General features: G+C 35.4%; 1 protein-coding gene across 2 annotated transcripts in view; it reads left to right on the plus strand.

Annotated features, from left to right (window-relative positions):
• The window catches only part of capn12 (calpain 12), a 67,414-nt gene extending 44,300 nt beyond the window's left edge, over positions 1-23,114 (plus strand). Inside the window, exons 17-21 of one of the 2 annotated variants that reach the window (XM_005173670.6) lie at positions 1,441-1,509; positions 3,674-3,752; positions 3,864-3,980; positions 17,025-17,077; positions 20,550-23,114. In XM_005173670.6, the coding sequence (XP_005173727.1) occupies positions 1,441-1,509; positions 3,674-3,752; positions 3,864-3,980; positions 17,025-17,077; positions 20,550-20,576 (345 nt within the window). In that variant the 3' untranslated portion in view covers positions 20,577-23,114. The remainder of the gene's footprint in view (positions 1-1,440; positions 1,510-3,673; positions 3,753-3,863; positions 3,981-17,024; positions 17,078-20,549) is intronic. The other variant, NM_001083063.2, reaches the window with a different exon arrangement.
• Positions 23,115-24,575: the final 1,461 nt, after the last annotated feature.

The following is a 24,575-nucleotide window of genomic DNA, read 5'->3' on the forward strand; positions in this document are numbered from 1 at the left end:
TATGCGAAGATGAGTGATGATGCTGAAAGCAAAGCTTTGCCATCATGGGAATGCATGACATAAAAAAATATATGAAATAGAACAGAGTTATTTGAAATTGCAATAACATTTCACAACATCCCTGTACTTTTGATCAAATAAAAACAGCCTTGCTCAGCAAAGCTTTAGGCTTTTTTCTTTCAAAAGCAACACTTAAAATTATGCATCCAGTACCTTTGGGCACCTTGTCATGTTGAAATTGACATTGATGTCAAAAAACATGTCAAAAATGCTAATCTATTTGATGTCCAAACCTTGACGTTATTTTGACGTCCACACATTGATGCCCTTTTGACCACCAAATTAATGATATTATAATTGTTATGATGGGGAGTGACACCGACAACAGAAGTTTGGATCCACTTGCAGGTTTATTCAAAGTCAGGCAAGCAATGGTAAATACGGGTGCAAACAGGTGTATAGAGGCAGTCCAGAATCGTAATCAGAAAACAGGCAACAGGTTGTGAGGCTGACGGCAGACTAGGACAAACGGCTAACAAGGCTAAGGTCTAAACACAGTAAACAAGACAAGAAATACGCTTTGTAATGTCACTACCCAGCTAACAAGACTCAGCAAACTGAATGGGTGAGTGTGTGGCTTAAATAGTGAGTGCAATCTCTGACAATCCTCAGGTGGTGCAGTAATCAGTCTAGATGAGGAAGCATGTGTGAGTGTGTATTTCATGTATGAAATTTGTAGTCCAGAAATGGCGGAATTGTAGTCCATGAGTTATTGTTAGTGCAAACCAGCGATCTTATGGGATATGATCGCTGGTAATCGTGACAATATTATAAGAAAAGTGTTATTCATCTGAAAGCTTCAATTCCATATTTACATTAGATGTTGAATTCTTACAATGCAAATAAACTACCTTGATGTCAAGTTGGCATTGAACATTGGTGTCAAAAACAGGTCAAAAAATAATAATTAAACACTGTAAAAAATGCAGGGTTCCACACAATTCATTCATTCATGTTGTCAAAACACAAATTGATTAAGTTAACTTAACAAATTTATGTGGATTGAACATAAAAAAATTAAGTTGTCCCAATGAAATCTCAGGAATTGTGTTGTTTCTGCTCATTTAAAAAAAAGTAGTTTGATCGAGCAAAATATACATTTTTGCAGGACTGTTTTTGACTGATATTTTACTTTTTGGTTGCGAGTGTTAATGTCAATTTGACATTAAGGTAGTTTACTTGCATTGTATTTGATGTCAACTGTCTATTTTAGTCTATTTAGTTTATTTACTGTCTATTTGCATTTAAGAGGTGATTTTTTTTGATGCCCGCCAGGTAATTTTTCCATACTCATTTGAAAAGTGTTTAAGAACTAAACCAGAATTAAATTTAAGCAAAGTATATAGATTGTTGGTTGATGTTCTTAACTGTGATGTTTAGACTGGTGGCCGAGGCCGTCTGGACCGAGCTCAAGCAGAGAAGCTGCTCTCCTCCCTCCGCAATCTGCAGGTATTCACTTCTCAAGCGTGAAAAGGTCACTCTGAGCTCTGGCACTGAACACTGAGGACACTGAGCTCTCACAATTATCAGCTTGTGTTGGGTTACATGGAGCTCGTCTTGCACAGACCAAAAGACCTTCAAATGTTGTTGTTGTTGTTTATCTTGTTTATGAACCCATTTGCTTCACTGTTTAAAAAAAAAGGTGTAAGGTTAAATGCATTTGAAAAAGTCCCAAATCACTAACAGCCAATGAGCAGTAAAGGCCGTGTAAAAAAAAACTTTTCACCATTTACTTGTAAGTGGCGGGTCCAGGACTGACACAATATGACAAGCCGTTTTGACATTTAATCTATCGCCCGTACTAGTATCTATTTTCATGTTACTTGTGCTTATTTTTTACATACTATTATTTTTTTCCATTAAGTACTAGTACTTATTCATTAGGTACTGGTGTTTATTAAAAATATACTAGTGCTTCCTCATTAGGCGCTAGCTCTTTTTATTAGATACTTGTTATCATTCATAAGATACTAGTACCTATCAAATAGATACTAGTACTTATTTTAATAGTGACTTGTAACTATTCTGTTGTTACTAGTAACAAACTAAAAAAAATTTCATTGGTTTCTCAATAAAATAGTTGATATCTCAATGACAGATCCCATAGAATTCAATGGCAATTTTTTATGTTACTAGTAATAACAGAATAGTGACTAATCACTATTAAAATAAGAACTAGAATCTAATAAATAAGAACTAGTATCTAATAAATAAGAACTAGTATCTAATGAATAAGTATCTAATACATAAGTACTAGTATCTATTAAATAAGTATTAGTATCTAATGAATAAGTACTAGTATTTAATGAACTAGTATCTAATACATAAGTACTAGTATCTTTAATAAGTACTAGTATCTAATGAGTACTAGTTTCTAAAGAATAGGCTCTAGTATCTAACGATTAAGAACAGGTATCTAATGAATAAGCGCTACCAAATGAAAAAGATACTAGTATCATAAAAATAAGCACTAGTAACATGAAAATAGATCATAGTACGGGTTATTGATTAAATGTCTAATTGACTTGCCATATATACTAGGAACATGAAAAATGGGCAAGATCTTGTTGGGTTATATAGCCGTGTTTGTTTTGATGCTAGGGGCAACGCGGTAGCGCAGTAGCTGTCACCTCACAGCAAGAAGGTCACTGTTTCGAGCCTGGGTCAGTTGGCATTTCTGTGTGGAGTTAGCATGTAACATGTACTCCCCTGGTTAGCGTGGGTTTCCTCCGGGTGCTCCGATTTCCCCCACCAGTCCAAAGACATGCAGTACAGGTGAATTGGGTAGTCTGAATTGTTCATAGTGTGTGTGTGTGTGTGTGTCTGTGTGTGAATGAGTGTATGGATGTTTCCCAGTGATGGGTTGCAGCTGGAAGGGCATCCGCTGCATAAAACACATGCTGGATAAGTTGGCGGTTCATTCCGCTGTGGTGACCCTGAATTAATAAAGGGACTAAGCTGAAAAGAAAATGAATTAATACATTTTTGATGCTTTCAAATATCAACACCATTTGGCAAAATTCACTTTGTACACCTTTCATTTAAAAAGCTAAAGAGATTCTGTCATTTCAATTCTGTCATCATTTACTCACTATTTACTTGTTTTAAACCTTTGAAATGTTCGAAAGAACAAGAAAAAGGTGACGCGGTGGCGCAGTAGGTAGTGCTGCCGCCTCACAGCAAGCAGGTTACTAGTTTGAGCCCCGGCTGGGTCAGTTGGCGTTTTTGTCCAAAGACATGTGGATTAGATAAATTGGGTAGGCTAAATTGTCCGTAGTGTATGGAAATTTCCCAGAGATGGGTTGCAGCTGGAAGGGCATCCGCTGCGTAAAACATTAGCTGGATAAGTTGGTGGGACATTGCGCCGTGGCGACCCCGAATTAATAAAGGGACTAAGCCAAAAAGAAAATTAATGAATGAATGAATTCCCCTATCCAGCCTTTTCCTCCTTTAGGGAGCTCTCAAGAACTACCTGATCTTGTAACACCTTACATGCGGGAGCCCTAGGCTCGATTATCTCTTAGCTCATGGTTCCCTCTTGGGACAGCATACCAAACCTGCTATTAAAATCACGCCTCTATCAACCTCAAATTTTTTTTCCCTTCTTCTGCAGTCCATCTTTTTTCAGTTTGATGAAGATTCATCAGGAACTATGAGTCCGTTTGAGCTCAGTTTGGCTCTGAATGCTGCAGGTGAACACACGCACGTTCACAAAACCACACCCTGTGTTCATTTATACAGGGAAGTTACAGCCTCTGCAACGCTCACTTTCCCTTATCCTGCTTCTGTGTGTGTGTCCTCAGGTGTGGAGTGTGACAGCGTTGTGGTGCAGATGTTGTGGGAAAGGTTTGGCGCTGGTGAACAGTACCTGCCCTTCTATGGCTTTGTGTCTTGTGTTGCCAGACTCCAGGTGCTCTTTGGTAAGTCTAAAGACCAGAGAGTCTGAGCTGTTTTTACAGCCTAAACCATCAGTACTTTATGAGAATTTCTACTTTTGTCTGTTGTTGCTGCTGGAATGTTTCTACACTGTTAAAAATAGTCTATATACAGTATAGTGATGCAATAGTAGAATCAATTTTGGTTCCCCTCAAACAAACAAACAAATAAACAAATAATAATCCTAAAAGAACTATTTTGTCTTAGTTTTCAGAACAAATTAACACTCATCAAGTGGCCAAATACTAATTTAAAGAATGAGAATGTATTATGATTTAGTCGTCAAATTAGCAAAAAGTGTTAGAATCAGATTCTTTTGAAACTGCAATGTGCACCAAACATCTTCCTTAGTTTGTAATGAGAGTGGTTCATGATTCATAATATATATCAGTGGTTCTCAAACTGTGGTACGTGTACCAGTAGTGGTACACAGGCTTCCTTCTAGTGGTACGCGGAGGAATGAAATATGTCATGTACATGCTATATATATTTCAAAATTTATCAAAAATTATGTATATTATATGCCATATATGACATAAAGCCTATATTTCTGAGGTAATCTGCCACGTTTTTTTTAACTATGCAGAGTTGTAGCTGCTTTACTGGGCCTACTACGCTACTGTATTTTAATACTGCTCATTTTGGTGGTACTTGGAGAGACAATTTTTTTCTGAGGTGGTACTTGATGAAAAAAGTTTGAGAACCACTGATATATATTATACTTTCTGATGTGAGGTGACATTTAGGATCAGGACAAATTTGTTTCTGGTGTGACTAAAACTGTGATTTTAAAGGCTGGGGTTTGGGGTCATAAGGATTGCTATGTTTTGGGATAAAATGAATGCTATAATAATAAGGAAGGATGCATTTTCAGTCAGAAGTGAGACTTTTATTATGTAACAAAATAAATGTCGTTCTTTTGAGAGATAGATAGATAGATAGATAGATAGATAGATAGATAGATAGATAGATAGATAGATAGATAGATAGATAGATAGATAGATAGATAGATAGATAGATAGATAGATAGATAGATAGATAGATAGATAGATAGATAGATAGATAGATAGATAGATAGATAGATAGATAGATAGATGTCATTCTTTTGAGATAGATAGATGATAGATAGATAGATAGATAGATAGATAGATAGATAGATAGATAGATAGATAGATAGATAGATAGATAGATAGATAGATAGATAGATAGATAGATAGATAGATAGATAGATAGATAGATAGCCACTTTTGGCGCTCATAATCATAAAGCCCTCGTGCTGCAGGAATGAGGAGGTCTGCTGAAGGTGCGCAGCTGTCGTGCAGTGATGGGTTTGCATCTTTAATAAACTACGGCAGTTTGTGTTCACTGAACAGTAAGAATGATTAATAAATCCATATGAAACAGTCCCTTAAAAGTCACATCTCGCTTTCAGTTTCGGGCTTCAGTTTCACAAAGCCCAAGTGAACCGCGCTCAGGCCCACCTCTTCCAACCGGGCCAGGGCCGGCCAAGTGAACCATGCTTGAGACTGATTCAGCGCACTCACACTTCTCAAACGATCCGGAAAACGGGCCTGGGCACGGTACGGATGGCATAGTGTGAGTAGGCCCTTAGTGTCCAACCAGTGATGATATACAGCCATATCACACTGCTACGAGTGTGATATAGCGTTTATACAACAGTTCAACGCATAATCTAGTGTATTAAAAGAAAATCAAATAATCCTTTTATGTAAGGAACTACTTTCTTCTGCCGTTATTCATATCTGCAGCTGACATCAGAACAGTTTAGATCTAGTATTTAAATGATTCTAGCGTAATGTCTAAAGTGATGACAAAACAGCTGATTTTGCTCACATTTTAAGATTATTATAAGGCTGAACGTCATGAAATGTCATCAGTCTACAGAGATTTCCCAGTATTTCTCTGTTGTAATCGGGATATCACAACAGTTAACCCTGAAAAAGCTAAAGAAAATCAAACACTAGCAGATTACAATAGCATATATACAGCACTACAACATACAAAAGAGAGAGGTCGACTTATTGTGTAGCTTACCTGTTTTAAAATGATTTGTTCAGCTGTAGTTTGAAAGCAATGCATAGAAAATGCTGTTTTTCCTCCTTAAGGACTTATTATGTAGTCTCTGTCGCCATCTTGTGGAGAAACGTCAACCATCTTTGCTCTGCTCAGTATGACAGGCCGGCCGCCGATGTGCTGTATCCCAAAAATTATAAATATTTAAAATAGGCACTATCCTTATAAATGATCTGCATAAATGCAATCTAAACAACTACATTCTCAACTAAAAAAGCCTCAAAAGTACATTATGTTGTCCAACAGCTGTAATATTTGTCAAACTGTAGTGAGTTTATTGATCTGCTTTCACTCTATCCGCTTGTTAAGTGGTGACGTGTTTGTGACGTATGTAATATTGTTTCCGGGTCCAAGCCGCCTTTCATTTGAGTGGAGAAATCGTTCGTTTATGATCACGTTTTATTCCTATTACACATTAAAGTTAATTTTATATAAAATCATAACGTACACAACAATCTCTGGGCTTGCTGCATAACAAATACCAAAAATTTAACTATTTTAAAACAATGAATTACTTTCTGGCCATCGGATATTAGGCATGGACATATATACTGCGATCGTGATTTTCAAAAGCCTTAAATTGCTTTGTAAACGTTTATTATTACCATTTCATGAGTCTCCCCATTCAGTTGAATAGAGCGCTTGGACCCGGAAGCCGCTTCGCGTGACGTCACACTTAACAAGCGGATGTGGGCAGAGTTATACACAAGGGTGAAGAGGCTGTACGAGTTCTGATATTACAGAATGTCACACGGCTATCAGCCAATCAGATTTGAGAACCTGATGTATAAATGATAATAAAAACAGTAAATTGGCTGATTATAATAATTTTGAAATTAAATCCTCAATTACACTTTAGAATACATTAAAACTGAAACAGTTATTTTAATTTGATGAGATAAATATAGACTTGGTGTGCAAGAAAGCAATAAAAAGTCTCACCAATCCCAAACTTTTGAATTGTAGTGTGTCTGTCTACAATATGCATCTATACTCACTTTTGAGTGGTAACTTTATCAAGTGGACCTGCTTGTTAATGCAACTCTCCAAACAGCCAATCATGCGGCAGCAATGCATAAAAGCACTGACACATTGCAATGAAAATAAAAATCTGATGGAGCCAGAAATCTGATCTAAGTGACTTTGACAGCAAAATGACTGTTAGCATGAGACCGAGAGGTTTTATTTTCTCACAATCTGCTGATCATCTGGGATTTCCATCCACGACGGTCTCTAGCATCTGCAGAGAACGCTGTAAAAAACACACACAAAAATATCCAATGAGTGGCAATGCAGTGGACACAAACGCCATGTTATTCTGAGAGGTCAAAGGGGGAACGGCCAGACTGGTTCAAGTGGACAGGAAGGTGACAGAAACTGAAATAACCAGCCGTTACTACAGCGCTATGCAGAAGAACTTCTCTAAACTCGTAGCATGTCAAATATGTCAGCGGACGAGCAGCAGAAGACACTCCTGTCAGCTAAGAATAGGACATTGAGCCTAGAGTGGGTACAAACTCACCCGAACCTGTCAGTAGAAGACTGGGAAAACATTTCCTCGTCTAAGGAGTCCATTTCTTTTTTGACAGGCAGATGAAGGGGTCAGAGTTTCCTGTAGACAGTGTGAATTAATGCCTTGTGTGGAAAATCCAGGTCTAGAAACTCCGAACATCTTGTTAAATCCATGTCATGATGAATTACAGGGACAGTTCCCAATAATAATAATAATAAGAAGAAGAAACTTGTCATTTATTCACTATAATGTCCCGGATCTAGACATCTTAATGTAATTTAAGCACTAATTCAAACATTTGCAATGAAAGAAAAGATGTTTCTGTCACCAAAACATTTTAGAACAAAAATTAAGACTTTTTTAATTTGTCTCCATCGACTGTATATTCTCCCAAAATTCTGATGCTTCAAACCATTGCTGGAAAGAAAGTAACATTACCAAACTTTTGGTGCAAGAAGAGTCAAAATATATGTGTTCTAAATATTACTCAAAGTAAAATAGTAGCCCTTATTGTGAGTAATATTGCACTGTAAAAGAATTTAAAATGATATCCTGCATATTGAAAGTGAAGCTTACATCAGGTGGTTAGTTCATCTCAAATTAAAACTGTCATCATGTATTGACCCTCTTCGCATCCAAAATCAAGTTTTTTCTCCATATTCAGAAAAAAAATATGAAGATAAATGGTAAATGAAATTGTTAGGGATTTCTGTCACTTCATAGGAAATCTGTTCACCCAAAGAATCAAAATCAGAATCTGTTTTATTACCAAGTATGCTTCACACACACAAGGAATTTGTTTTGGCTACAGAAGCTTCCAGTGTACATAAAGTGACAAGTCACAACACAAAATAAATATGAACAAAACATGATAAATAATAAACAGAAATGCAGTTAGTCAAGAAATCTGGATGTTGAATTGTGTGTACAGATTTGTTATCAATATACAGGTTTTACGGTGCTGTATGCAAATGCGAATGGAGAAAGTATTGCATTGTTTATTGATATAAGGTGCTGTGTACAAGTGCGTATGAGAAGGTATTGCACGTTTATTGCACTGTAGGGGAATATTCAACTGTTCATAAGGTAGATGGCCTGAGGAAAGAAACTTTGCCTGTGTCTGGCTGTTTTTGTGCTTGCTGCTCTTAAGCGCCAACCAGACGGTAACAATTTGAACAGGAAATGTGCTGGGTGTGAGGCATCCGTACTAATTCTGTGTGCCCTTTTACTCACTCTGGAAGAGTACAGCTCTTAAAGTGTAGGAAGGGTAGTGACAGTGATTCGTTCAGCAGTCCGGACTATTTGCTGTAGTCTACGGAGGTCAGTTTTGGCAGCTGAGCCAAAGGCGGTGATTGAAGAGCAGAGGATGGTTTGGATGACAGTAGAGCAGAACTGTACGAGCAGCTCCTGTGGCAGGTTAAACTTCCTCAGCTGATGGAGAGAGTACAGTCTCTGCTGGGTTTTCTTCACAATAGAGTCTATGTGAATGTCCCACTTCAGATCCTGAGAGATGGTGGTGCCCAGGAACCTGAATGACTCTACTGCAGCCACAGTGCTGTTCATGATGGTGAGTGGAGGGAAAGCAGGGGGGTTTCTCCTAAAGTCCACTCTCATCTCCTCTGTTTTGAGCATGTTCAGCTCCAGGTTGTTGTATCTGCACCATAATGCCAGCCACTTCATCTCCTGTCTGTATGCTGGCTGTGTTGATATGGTGTTGATGGCTGTGTAAGGAGATGGTCCGGGCTTTGTGGTGTTGGCAAAGTATTGCCTATTCTAAGCATTCATAGCGAGCGAGAAAGAGAAAGAAAAGAAAAAACATTAGTAATTTAAGACACTTTTAATTTTCAATATTAATGAATTCCTTAAATGTTTGAAATGACAAAAAGGTCTAACACTTTGAATTCTATACATTATTTTACTCAGTATGACCTTAAAGGGAACCTTCACTTAAAACTGCAACATTTTGCCATCCTCATCTTTCCCCCGGTTAAACACACAAGATATACAGAGGGTACGGAAAGTTCAGAGCCCCTTAAATCTTTCACTCTTCGTTATATTGCAGCCATTTGCTAAAAGCATTGAAGTTCATTTCTTCCCTCATTAATGTACACACAGCAGCCCATGTTGACGAAAAACACAGAATTGTTGACCTTTTAGCAGATTTATTTAAAAAGAAAAAACTGAAATATCACATGGTCCTAAGTATTCAGACCCTTTGCTGTGACACTCATAGGCTGTGTCCGAAACCGCCTACTACTCAGTAGGTACTACATTTGAATTTAAACGTAATACTCGGCTGTTAGAGCAGTATGAATGTGAAAAGTATGAATGGAATTCGGACGTACTACATCCCCCATTTTGTCATGGTCATGTGACCTACCTGTGTCAGTTGTGTCGCTTCACTCCCATTCATGAATTATCTTGCGGGGCATCATGGGATAGCGCAGCGTGCATGGGATGCGCACTTTAGAATCCCACCAGAAGTAGTCAGTCATTCGAGTACTTCTCGCATACTGATTTTCGAATTCTACATCTTCATTTGAGTTCAGCTGTGTTTGATTATACTGATTGGACTTGATTAGAAAAGCCACACACCTGTCCTTACAGCTCATAATGCATGTCAGAGCAAATGAGAATCATGAGGTCAAAGCCTGAAGAGCTCAGAGACAGAACTGTGGCAAGGCACAGATCTGGCCACAGTTACAAAAACAGTTCTGCTGCACTTAAGGTTCCTAAGAGCAAAGTGGCCTCTATAATCTTTAAATTGAAGACATTTGGTATGACCACAACCCTTTCTAGAGCTGTCCGTCCTGCCAAACTGAGGTATCAGGGAAGAGGAGCCTTGGTGAGAGAGCTGAAGAAGAACCCAAAGATTACTGTGGCTGAGCTCCACTGTGACAGTAATGAATATTAATGAAGTTGCACAATAGAGCGCGCTGATTGGTTTGAACCAAGCCTTACTCATTCATTAATGCAACACACTGTAAGACGTAATAAGACACACTCTGGCACAGACGTCCAGTCTGCACGCTGGAATACAACGCTATTATGTCATAACCGTGACGCAGCTTCAAAAATTTGTTTCAAACCGGAAGTACGAATTTGCTTGAAATAACGCAAAAACAACCAATTTACACTTTTCAGCGAAATATAGGTGTCCTAATAGTGTTTTTAGCAGTGTGAGACACATACGACTGTCAACAGCTCAAAAATTGTGTTTTGGTGTTTCGTGACCCTTTAAGGTCTGTTTTCTTTAAAAATCAGCGATCTTCTCTGGCTGAGTGATATCCGATATAAAGTGGGTCTCAGATTGTACGAAAAGCACCGCATTAAATTACTGTTTTCCCCGCCATGTCTTTATAATATGAGCAATTATTTTACCCCAGTATATTCAGTGGAGCTTCTGTGTTAGTCTGCCGATTCTGACGAGCACGTGCGAGTTAACAGCTTTTTGTCTCGTTTTAGGCTATTTAAGTGAGTTGAATTGTATAAGTCCATTTAACTGATTGTATTTCAATTACATTACAACATCGATGCTGTAAAAGGAACCGTATAAAATGGAAAAAAAAAAATTCACAATAACAGGTCACCGGAAGTTTATCATGGGAACAACACTAGCTTGGGATATACCCTATTCTGTGTTTTTCTGTCAATATGGGGTGCTGTGTGTACATTGGTGAGAAAAAAAATAACTTAAATGATTTTAAGCAAATGGCTGCAATGATTTAAGGGGGTCTGAATACTTTTCGTACCCACTGTGTGAGTGTATGTGTATATATATATATATATATATTAGTGGTAGGCCGTTATATTGTGCTGGGTTAGCGCAAGATTTTTATCGCGCAATAAAAAAATATTGCCGTTAATCTATTCTCAAAGTTGGGTTGGGAGCTGGGTCTGTTCTATGCAAGCTATGATGATTTTCACCTTGATGTTTTAGCGCGAATGTATACCTAACCGGTGAGCCGTCTGACAAAAAAAGTTCCCTTCTGAATGAAATCAGCAGGATGTCTGACTTTAACTGCAGTTCGGCAGTTTCACTTTAACTCATGAACATTTCATTCATGCCCCCATGACAAACTAGAGTATTAGACGCAAATAAGGAGTAGGGACTGGTGAGAGTGTTATGTAATTTAATAACATGCGCTGAATGGAAAAAATTGGAAAAAGAAATGAAAAGAACAAGAGCATTTCGCAATGTGTATGTGTGTATGTTTGTGTGCTTCTGTGTGTGTGCGCTCCGTTGCAGTCCTTTACTGACAGCCGTATGTGTGGATCTTGTCAGAAAATATGCCGAAAAAAGTCTACATGACGATAATAGTTTGATCGCGGTTTACTTCAATAATGCCACTTATACAGTATATGCAGACTTCACACATCTTAATTCCCTTTCTGTTTAATTCAGTTGTGTTGTCAGATTAAGGTAATCAAAAAAATATATATATATAAAAAATAAATAAATAAAAAATAAATAAATAAAATTAAAAAAACGCTGTTTTGATCTTACGTAGGCCTACAGTTCAAAATTCAAGTTTAACTGAATAAACAGTTAATAAACACAAGTACATCTTATTGAACATAATTTATTTTCATTATTATAGTAGAACAGTTTCTCAAGCAGTTTGTGATGCATTTGGAAACAGGAGATGAGCCCCTGGTCTAATGCGCCACCTGGCTTGAGAAACCCTTTCTCAAAGATTTAGGGCCCTATCATACACCCGGCGCAATGTGGCGCAAGGCGCAGCGCAATAGTCTTTTGATACTTTCACCTCGGCGCAAGGGTCATTTTGAGGTGTTGCGCCACGCTGTTTAAATAGCAAATGCATTTGCACTCAAATGTGCGCCCATAGGCGTTCTGGTCTAAAAAAGCAGGCGTGTTTTGTCGCCTTGCTATTTTGAGAAACTGTAAATAGTCTGTTCTTTAGACCTGAACAAGGTCGGTCTATTGTCTGGCGCAAAGTGTGCCCACACTACACACAAGATGCAATACGCAAATATCTTTACATATGAAAAAGATATAATATATTAAGGATATATATAGGATATAATAAGGATATATATAGGATATAAATATAAATTATTAAAATATTACAAAACATATTCATTTCTTGCCTACATGAATTTAAAAACTACTGCCTTCATACTTTCTTCATCTCGGGAGGCTTTTTCAGTTCATTCAATTTGCTTTTGTATACTGTTATTATTATTAGCAGTATTATTTATTATATCCATATTTATATTTGGTTTATTAAAAACAAGCTTAGATTTGTCCACCTGTCAGGTTTTAGACCATATGGGGCACAGCAGGTGTATTTGGAAATAACTCAGTATTTTGACCACACTTTGTTATTATTAATCATTTATTCGTTTGCTGGAAATTAGAACTGAATTTAGAAATAGTTTTGAAACAAATCTTTGCGCTTAACAAACGAAATTAATTGTTTATAGGCTAATTGATGTCTGTGCGGTAAGGTTTCCCTATCCCGCAAAAGCGAAAGTGAACTTACTTTACGTCATGGTAATAGCAATGCGCTTATGGCGCGACGCAGCTGACTCTTAAAGGGAATGGGAGATGAGACTCTGATTGGTTTATTCTCAAAACACACCTATAACTCATTAAAAAAATAAACTGAACCCTTTTAGACCATGCGTCATGGCGCAAAGCAGATTTTCCCGTCCTTAAGTTAGCAAAAATGCATTCTGACATGCCCTCAAAGCGTTTGCACCCTGCGTTTTGCGCCCTGCGCATGGACTGTCAAAATAGAGCCCTTAGTTTTTGGGTACCACACAAACTCTGAATGCCTTCGGAATACCTGAATATCTGAATACCTTCAAATGAACCATTTTAATCTAGATTTAAAAAAAAAAATGTATCTATGCCCACCTATTATATATATGCGGTGTGCACATTAATGAGAAACAAATATATCATTATTATCTGAACAACATAAGTGTGACTGAGGACAGATTATTCATTTCCTCATTAATGCTTTAAGACTTTATTAACCTTATTAGCTCACATTAAGGGATTTTCAATATTTAGGATTCTGTCACAACATTTTAATGTTCAGGGACCCCATTTATAAAATATTGCATTGAAATCCTCCTTTATTTGATCCCAAATGTACTTGTGTGATTCTGAGAAAAAGATGTATAATCTTTGAATTGTAAATGAATTGTGTGCAGCCGAATGCTTTCAGATCTTTGCCATTAAACGCCACCTAAATCAATCTCTTTCAATACAAATCTGAATGTGGGTGTAGATTTTAGTATACACACACACAGATCAAATCTTCAGTATGTGTATCGGTACGTATATTTTATGAATTAGGTCACCACAATTTAAGTTTGATAAACAAATGTAATGCAGGCTGTAACGCAGGCTTTTATTTACATCTTGCACATCTGGTAAACTCAAGCATGAACATGATGCACAAAAAAAACAAGAGATTTGTTTTAGTGCATGACGCACACATACGCTTCTGTGTTGGCAAATGAGACGCAAGTGAGATGATCAGTGTTTAGATACAAATAAAAGCCTAAATTAAATCTGTTCACCATATAAGCCCATCTAATCTCTCCACAAGATTTGGATGAGACTCATTTTATGATGTCTCTAACATCTATAATGTTATAAGGAGAAATATCTTCTACATTTTGGCAACTGAAAATTACCTCTTATGTTTCATTACAAATATTTTAATTAGCGTTTCAGTGATTACTTAAAGTCATAGAGCTCTGGATCAACATCAGGGTGAATAAATGACAATAATGGTTGGAAAACATCCCTGTAATTTATCATGCCATATATTTAAAATATTACATAAACAACCTCAACTTTACATGTGTGACACGCAAGAGCGAACCTCATTGGTTCTTACAAGTCAAGTAAGCATCTGTGACCAAATCAGAATGGCGTAAACATTGATAGCTGATATAGGTGTTCATCATATAAAGCAATCATGTCTCATCATAGTTTTAGATTAACCCCCTTAAAACTGATCCTTTTATGAATGTTTTGAACAAATGTGGTGTAAACTAATAAATGACAAAAACTCAACTATTGTAACTGTATTGTAATGGTAAAAGTGTTTTTAAATTGTGTCATTTTAGTTTTTATTTGCTCCCTCTCCTGTTTTTTTTTTTATTTTTATTTTTTGCTTTTTTTTTGTAAAATTATCATCCCGTTGATTCTTGTCACATCAAATCATGCATAAAAATGAGCAACAGACATTTATAAAAACAGCAACCATGTACATCATTGAAGCATAAAAGTGAACAAGAAGATGTGAAATTGTTAAATGCAATGAACAAGAAACTGTTAGACTGATGAAGATGAAGAAGAACATGAAGTATGTCTATTGTATAATGACTAAAATTGCAAAATAGACTTAACTGAAATGAACTACAGAATGTTACGTTTTCAAATAAAAATATGTAAAAATTATTTAATTTTATAAGGACTCATATGGATTGTCTTCTAGGTTTAGGCAACTTAAAATGACCTCTTATGTTTCATTTCAAATATTTGAATTAGTTTTTCAGTAATTACTTAAAATCATAGAGATCTGGATCAACATCAGGGTGAATATTTGACAACTATTTTGAGGAATTATCCCTGTTAATTCATCATGACATGGATTTAAAATATTACATAAACAACCTCAACTTTACATGTGTCACACGCAACAGCAAACCTCATTGGTTCTTACAAGTCAAGCAAGCATCTGTGACCAAATCAGAATGGCGTAAACATTATTAGCTGATATAGGTGTTCATCAACTAAAGCAAAAGAAGATTTTGAAGATTGTCTCTTCAAAAGTTTTGGATTAAACCCCTCAAACTGATCCTTTTATGAATGTTTTGAACAAATGTGGTGTAAACTAATAAATGACAAAAACTCAACTATTGTAACTGTATTGTAATAGTAAAAGTGTTTTTAAATTGTGTCATTTTAGTTTTTATTTGCTCCCTCTCCTGTTTTTTGCTATTTCTTTATAAAATAATCAGTCCGTTATTATCAAAAAGGGGGAGTTATCGAGATCTACCTGAGCTCAAAGCTCCCCTCTCGCCCTAGGGAGGGAGCCCAGGGCTCAAGGACCTTTTGAGCTCAGGGCTCTCTCCCAGGACAGCATGCCAAACTTGCTTGTAATCAATCATTAGCTAAGTGTGAACTCTTGAAACTCCCTTGAAATGCCTTTAAATTACATGCAGATAAACATTCAGCCTGTTATGGTTATACTTTGCAATGACTCCACAAATCTCATGTATTCACAACTTTTGTGCTGATCAACTATGCTAACTCAACATTGCAGATCCTGCAATATGAATACTGCGGCACACACATTGCAATATCGATGCTGAAACGAAATACTGTGCAGCCTTACTCCACATGTAAATGCATCAACCTACTTTTCTGTCTGCTTATTATAGGTGCATAGATAAATGTATTGTGTTTTCACTTTAAATGACAAATAACTGGACTTACTTGTAGAAAAATCCTTAAACAAACTGAATTACCTGTAGATATGCTAAACAGGGTTGGAGAACGAATTATTTACGTACAGTTGAAGTCAGAATTATTAGCCCCCCTGAATTATTAGCCCCCCACCCCCCCAACCCTATTATTTTTCCCTTAATTTCTGTTTAACGAAGAGAAGATTCTTTTAACACATTTCTAATCATAATACTTTCATTAACTAATTTCTAATAACTGATTTATTTTATCTTTTCCTTTATGACGGTAAATAATATTTGACTAGATATTTTTTAAGACACTTCTATACAGCTTAAAGTGACATTTAAAGGCTTAACTAGGTTAATTAGATTAACTAGGCAGGTTAGGGTCATTAGACAAGTTATTGTATAATGATGGTTTGTTCTGTAGACAGTCGAGAAAAAAAAATGCTTAAAGGGGCTAATAATTTTGACCTTAAAATGGTGTTTAAAAAATTAAAAACTGCTTTTATTCTAACCGAAATAAAACAAATAAGATTTTCTCCAGAAGAAAAAATGTTATCAGACATACTGTGAAAATTTCCTTGCTCTATTAAACAGCATTTCGGAAATATTTAAAAATGAAAAAAAAAAAAAATGGGGGGCTAATAATTCTGACTTCAACTGTATATACAAAAACATTTTTGCCGCAGTCAGAAAGGTGTACCTTTTAAAGAGGCCAATGATTGTATATGGTTTTGTATTTATTATTTTTGTTAGTCATTAGTTATTTATGTTACCCCCATGTACATATGGTTATCAAGATCCGCATCCAGCGTGAAGGTAAATATATTTGTTTAGCACTGCATCTCATCATGCTGTTTATTGGCATCTATATGTGTGTGACGTCAGTAGCAGGGATGAGTGAGAGTGTCTGTAAACATGCTAATTGGAAGAATTCAGCTTGACGATTGTTTCTCCTCAGATCTTTACGAAGCGGAAACCAACCAGGAGGTGAAGGACAAGGGCATCAACGCTGTAAGATCTTCTCAATATTTCTCAAATATAGATCTTTTTTTTTTTAACATGGGCATCTTTGAAAACCCTATAATGTTTAATGGTTATTGCTCAATACATCTATCAGTCACACACTGCACGCCTTACCATGTTAAGAGGAATTTGATAGAAATATGAGTAGCACTTAATTATACAGTCATGTTTTGCATGTACGTATGTTCCTAGAATAGTTATTACATAAGCTGGGTAATTACTTGATACTCCCCCTGAACCTACTCCTGGACCCAACCTACCCCTAAGTAGTCAACTCATTTAATTTTTCTGGGTTCATTATTTAGGTAAATATACGGTTAGTAAACCGTAAGTACAAAAAAAAAAAAATTAAATAAAGTGCAACAGAAATGTGACTTCCAGATATGTAAGGTTAATATACTAAGAGCAAATGGAAAATTTTAACTGTTAATTATAGTAATATATTAATTGTTGGGACAGTATAGAAAATGCAAAGAAAGAAGTGATTTCCAAAATTACTTTTCATTGCAGACAATACAACAAACATTTAATGTGTTCCTCATGATTTTTATTTATAAGCATGCATCCTAATTTTAGTTCTTGCAACACATTATACTTCTCAGGCACAGTCCTGAATTAGTTCAAGTCCTTATCAAATAAAAGCTTTTCAGTGAGCCTACATTGCAAATTTTAGATAGATGTAACTACCTTAGAGTTAAAATTAACACTCCCTCAGAGTTTATATGGAAACACTAAAAGTGTTAATTAGCAAACTCTTATAGTGTAAAATATCTGTTAAATTTTCTGTAACGGAGGGTCTGACACAGAGGGACCCATTTGCAGTATATTTATTAAACGGTTTAATTAAAAAACAGCACACAGAGGCTAAGCGTGTGCGAACTCACATAAAACACAGTTGTAGTTAGTCGAAGGGCTGGCAGCTGGCAAACACAAGGTGAGTATTCAGGCATGGGTCAAAGGCAGGCGGCGAGGATCAAAGTCAGGATGCAGGCTAGAGTTCAGGGTAGGCAAGACAGAGTCGAGATACAGTTCAAAGTTATCAACAGGAAAGCAGGCAAGGATCAGGAAACACTCAGTATTGTTAGCCAGGGCAAAACAAGACTTCGCACTGATTTGGAGTGAGAGTGTGGCTTATATAGGAGAGTATGGGTCGTTAGTGGAATGAGGAACAGGTGTGTGTGCTTATCAGTTTAAGTGGATGACGTAATGTCTAGAAGTCCGGTGATGATGACCTCTGCTGGCCAGAGAGGGGAACGACTGGGACTGAGTCGGTGACATTTACGAAAAAATACCAGCAGCTGTAGTTGCCAGAATTTTTCAGTGAAAAATATGGAAGTTTTATAGAACTTTATAAATTTAAGAAAAAAATAGCCATATTTCATAAACTGATCTAATGATCAGTTTACAAAATCATAGCTTAGTGCACAAAAATGTAAAGTCATTAGATGCAACAATGTGTTCATTTGTGGTTGCAATTATCAAACAGATTTTCACTGCATTAGTAACTACATAGTTACCTTTGAACAAAAGACGATGCAGCATGGCATCAAACACTCTCAGTTCATCTTGGACTTGAACACAGACGCTATTATCCTCCACAATGGTGATACAAAAAACGTTTTGCTGTATGTTATTCCTTTCTTGATTTTACGGAAAAATACCGGCAGCTGTTTGCCAGTAATCTACTGTTTTTAACATTTTACATTTGTAAATTCAGTTTACAAAATATTTCTGTTAAAAATACATTCCACAGTCTGTATTTGTTATCGAACCTTTCCTTCTTCTCATGCACAGCTGACTTGCGGTGTTACACAAGGATCCATTCTTGCACCCCAGCCATTCTCATTATTTATGCTGCCCTTAGAAACTATAATGAGAAATTATCACTGCTATGCAGATGATGCTTTATATATTTTACCAAAAAAACAATAGCTTAACCCTCTTAGCTTAACCTTTGCCTGATTTGTGGTTGTTATATCTTGTTTCATTATATATAATACATTTTTTGTATTTTTTTTATTGTTATTTAATAAACTCCCATTTGTTAAATACAACACCCACATGAACTAACTTTGAAAATACTTTTAAAGCATTTATTAATCTTTGTTAACACATTCAATGGCCAACAACAAAAGATTGAAACACAGGGCTTAAATACAAGAGGGCTAACAAGGAAACAAAGGGGGTGGAAAGAAAGGACAACTAACTGGGGGTAACCATCGAAACAAATGAAAGTGTGGCACAAGCGAACCAGCAGGAAAACATGGCATTGGGCAACTGGGCCGCATGGCAGTAAAGCATATTCTTAAATACTTAATAGTTGAATCAGTCTATTAATGTTATTTAATGGACCAGAATATGAACTAACATGATCAGTTAACAATGTTTTAAATAAAACAAAAACACTTTTGATGTATACTATTTTTAGTATACCCAAAGATAGTTTATATACGTACACAAAGAACTTACTGTGAGCCAAAAACGTCAATTTTGCCATCGTCTATTCATACTTTTCAATCCAAACCTGCATGCCTTCCTTCTGTGGAATACAATGGACAATATATATTCAAACTGTTAGATTCTTTAAATAGAAAACAAACTTATACAGGTTTGGATCAACGTGAGGCTGAATAAATGACAAAAGTGATATATGGCAAAATATGCAAATTACGTATATAACATACAAGCTTATGTTTGGAGTTGAAGTCAGAATTATTAGTCCCCCTGTTTATGTTTTCCTTAATTTATATTTAACAGAGAGAAGATTTTTTTAACACATTTCTAAACACAATAATTTTAATAACTAATTTCTAATAACTGATTTATTTTATCTTTGCCATGACGACAGTAAATAATATTTGACTAGATATTTTTCTAGACATTTCTATACAGCTTAAAGCAACATTTAAAGGCTTAACTAGGGTAATTAGGTTAAGTTTTTGTATAACGATAGTTTATTCTGTAGACTATCGAAAAAATAAATCTTAAAGGGGGTAATAATTCTGACTATAAAATGTTTTTTAAAAAATGTAAAACTGCTTTTGTTCTTGCCGAAATAAAACAAATAAGACTTTCTCCAGAAGAAAAAATATTATCAGACATACTGTGAAAATGTCCTTGCTCTGTTAAACATAATTTGGGTAACATTTAAAAAATTAAAAAATAATCAAAGGGGAGCTAATAATTCTGAATTTAACTGTATATAAAAATATACATCATGCACTAATATGCTTCATAATTTAAAATATTGCAAAAAGTGTCATTTGCAAATATTATTTATTTCAAACCATTGGAATTACAACATATATTTATATATTTTCCTTCATTGTAAAACTGGAAAATGTACATACATGTTAGAATACATTAACTATTATTGTATATATATGTTCATACGTGCTCATGCATTCCTGAAAAATGTGCAGATCACGTTTCCTGAATGGTTTCTTTGGTGTTTGTGCAGTGGCTGCTCAAGCTGTTGGCTGTGTGAGTCGTCCAGACCCGACACCTCAGCGGGACAGACCTGCTAGGCCAAGCCTGCTCTGACGTCACCCACCTGGGCCTGCGTCTTTTACATGTCCCCCCTCTTCTGTCTCATTTGTGATCTGCGGACCTTTGCCCTGCAGTTGCATCCACCCACTCACTGCTCTATCAGTTGGGGTCTAGTATAGCCATGTAGGTCATTACTGCCTGGATACAAACCATTTCGGCATTTTGTTTCACTCAACCCCACCCAAACACAATGTGTGGGTGTTTATCACGTATACATTACAGGTAAAAGAACTGAGATATTTTAAAGGAATATTTAGCATGTGAAATGAATATTCCATCATCTTTAACTCACCATTATGTCGTTCCAAACTCATAACACTTTCTTTCTACTGTAGAACACAAAAGGAGATGTTTAGAGGAATGTTCAGGCTGCTCTTTTACAATATAACAAAATTAATAAAAATTGGAGACATACAACTCACTGCTCACACAGCTTTGTAGATCCCATCCAACTTTTCTCCCCGGTCTGCACTATCCTATAAGAATAAAGGCAAAAACACCAGATATTATGGTGACATGTTGCTGCCAAACACTTTTTTTTTCTTAATTTTATCATAATAATGAGATGCTATTTCATTGAAACGACATCTTCTCTTTTAATAAAGAGATATAACATTTAAATTATATAATTATCTCATTATCACACTCATCCCATATTGTTGGACTACTGGAATGGTAAAAGCATTCAGCTCTATGCTTAGATATGATCATTTTTACTTGCTCCTTAGCTTGGAACACAATATAATTTTATTAACATTGAGTCACGCCTGCAGGATCATTATTAGCATGTGGACACTATACATCAGCATCTTAATACTATACATAAACATCTGATAATACAGATAAAAGAATCAAACTGATCTATTGGAAATAGCATTGTTTCTGTCATTTTTACAACATTCATTCATTCATTTTCTTTTCGGCTTAGTCCCTTTATTAATCCGGGGTCACCAAAGCGGAATAAACCAGCAACTTATCCAGCACGTTTTTATGCAGCGGATGCCCTTTCAGCCACAACCCTTTTCTTGGAAACAACCATACACACTCATTCACACTCATACACTATGGACAATTTAGCCTACCCAGTTCACCTGTACCACATGTCTTTGGACTGTGGGGGAAACCGGAGCACTCGAAGGAAACCCACACGTACGCAGGGAGAACATGCAAACTCAGCCGAGGCTCGAACCAGCAACCGTCTTGCTGTGAGGTTACAACACTACCTACTGCGCCACCCATTTTAACAACATGTTTTTGATTATGAGAAAATATGTTGTTTTATCAAAATAACAACTCGTTTTAATGAGTAAAGATTTTATGACATAATTTCATTTAAAAAAATGTGTGGCAGCAATGCGTCACCATAAAAAATGTATCTAAAAAGAACTGTTGTAATTACTATACACTGTAATAAAAGAAGCAGTTTGGACATTCTGCTAAATATCTTTTTTTTTACAGAAAAACAAACAAACAATAGGGGAGAGCAAAGCAAACTATTCCACATTAATTTCACACTTGTTTTTCATATTTAGAGTATATACATTTTTATTATTTACATCAAGGAATGAAACTCTTTTAGGTAGGGCACATTGTAACATCAGAGACACAAACTGTAACATCATTATAAGACGATCTAATTAAACAAAATATATAAAAGACAAATTAAAATATTTACTTAATAAAAAACATTTTAATGAGCATTTATAACCAGGCTCTCATGCTTATGGGGGTCCTGATCAAAACACAACTCCATACAGTTCAAAACAAGGTTGTAAATCAGAATTTAAAGCAGGTTAGGGTTATTCTAAACTTCTGAAACTGGAGATTGGAGTTTCAGATTTATTTAATTTCAAATGAACACTAAAAACTAAGATGGAGAATTTACTTTAGCCAGAAAATTACTTTTTTTTATAGTTAAGTAAATGTTTCTCCATAAAGGTTTGATATCAAAACCAGTTAATATTTTGCGTTTGGTTATAGTATGCCTGGACATTTTTAAACTGTGCTACAACCAGTGTTGGTTAAGCAACTTCAAAAATAAAAATAAAAAGGTCTTTAATTTCTAATTACATAATTAAAACTCTTTAAATTGCTTTGTTTGAAAAGTAATTGAATTACTCAAGTATTTACATTTCTTGACTCACTACTGCTTAAAATTCCTCTCAATAAATAGACAACAGAAATAAAACTCTTAATTTTTTAATTAGGGCCTTTAGCTTTATTTTAAAAATGCATTTAAGAAAAGGTAAACATATGTATCAAAAACATGAAAGGTGTTATGGTGAAAGGTAAAACATAAAAGGTCAAGTAATGAATCATATATTTTCTGCAGTCATCCTGATAAACGTAACATTTTATTTACAAATAGAATTATTCTGCAAAATATATTTGCACAAGAAACAAATACAAGTATTCTGCTTGTCTGAATTGACTTATACACAACTGTTGAATTTATTAAAGGGACATTTCACACAAACATTCTAATTTACCAACTTTTTAATTGCCCTCAAGTTTTTCCAAAGCTTTATAATTTTCTTTATAATGTAAAACACGAGAACATATTTTGAAGAAAGCTGAACACCAGTAACCATTGACCTCCATAGTAAGAAAATCACAGGTTTCCAGCTTTCCTCAAAAACAGAAGAAAAGCCAAAAAGGTTTGTGACAAGTCAAAAGTAAATGATGACAGAATTAATTTTTGAGTGAACGATCCCTTCATTGTCGACTGTTCTTAAAAACCATTTTTTTTTTTTTTTTAGGATAAGTAATTTAATTACAGTAAATAGTTACTTTGAAACCTATTTTGTTACTGAGACTAATTTCACCTCAAAATGAAAATGCTGTCACCATTTTCTAGGGTTTAAAAGAAGCGTGATTACCTTAATACTTAACTAAATATTCTTATTTCACAAATAGTTAAACCGATGAGTTTTACCATTTTTGAATCTGTTCAGTCGATCTCTGGGCCTGACAGGAACACTTTTAGCTTAGCACAAACCAGCGAACTGGAATAGACCATTAGCATCTTGCTTAAAAATGTCTAAAGTTTATTAAATATGCTCGTCATATAAAGTGTAAACCTTACTTTTTTGATATTTTTGAAAGCAGATCAGATTTTTTGCGGAATTTGGCTCAACTGATAAGAGAGAAGGAAAAAAACATGCCCAAATATAGTAAATTGCAAATTAAAACATTCAAGTTATTGATTCATTTATTATTATTGTTATTATTATTATTATTATTATTATTATTAATATTATTATTATCATTATTATTATTAATTAATTAATGTTTTGGATGGATAATTAAAACTCAGAAAATTAACAAATTTCTTACGAATTTTAACGACATGGCGATAGGAAAATTAAACCGAATATTAATTTTGAGGTTAACCAACTGTTCTAATGACTGATGTTTAGTTCCAGCAAATATTGATAAGCATTAAATCAGAATAACACGTAGGCTAATTGAACTAGAATTCTGAGTCATTAACATCTCTAATTAACAGTAACACTGTATTTAATTCATGTTTTTTTTCTAGATTCTGAGTAGTCATCATTCATTTCCGTTTAGCCAACTCATCAAATCCAGCACGACTGTTAACGCAATTTAAAGCAGCGGCACGCAATTATAATCGTACTTCTAAGCGCCCTAATTGCTTTATTTCTTTCATCCAGCATGACTCGTACTTCCTCTTGTACTTTTACCCCCTCTTAAGAACATCGTGCATCTCCGTATGCATCTGTCTTTTTAAATTACAGTGTTTTTGCTTCCAAATATAAAAGCACAAGTCACAATCTTTCATCACGGGGCATTTCTATATAAATTATTTTCTGTGCGTAAACCTACACCTCCACATACACACATACAATCACACACACACATTGTTCAGGGAGCGAGATAGTAGCTGTGGGTATTAAAAGCGATGTCTCAGCAG

Source organism: Danio rerio, chromosome 18, assembly GCF_049306965.1.
Source record: "Danio rerio strain Tuebingen ecotype United States chromosome 18, GRCz12tu, whole genome shotgun sequence".
NCBI classification, from domain to species: domain Eukaryota; kingdom Metazoa; phylum Chordata; class Actinopteri; order Cypriniformes; family Danionidae; genus Danio; species Danio rerio.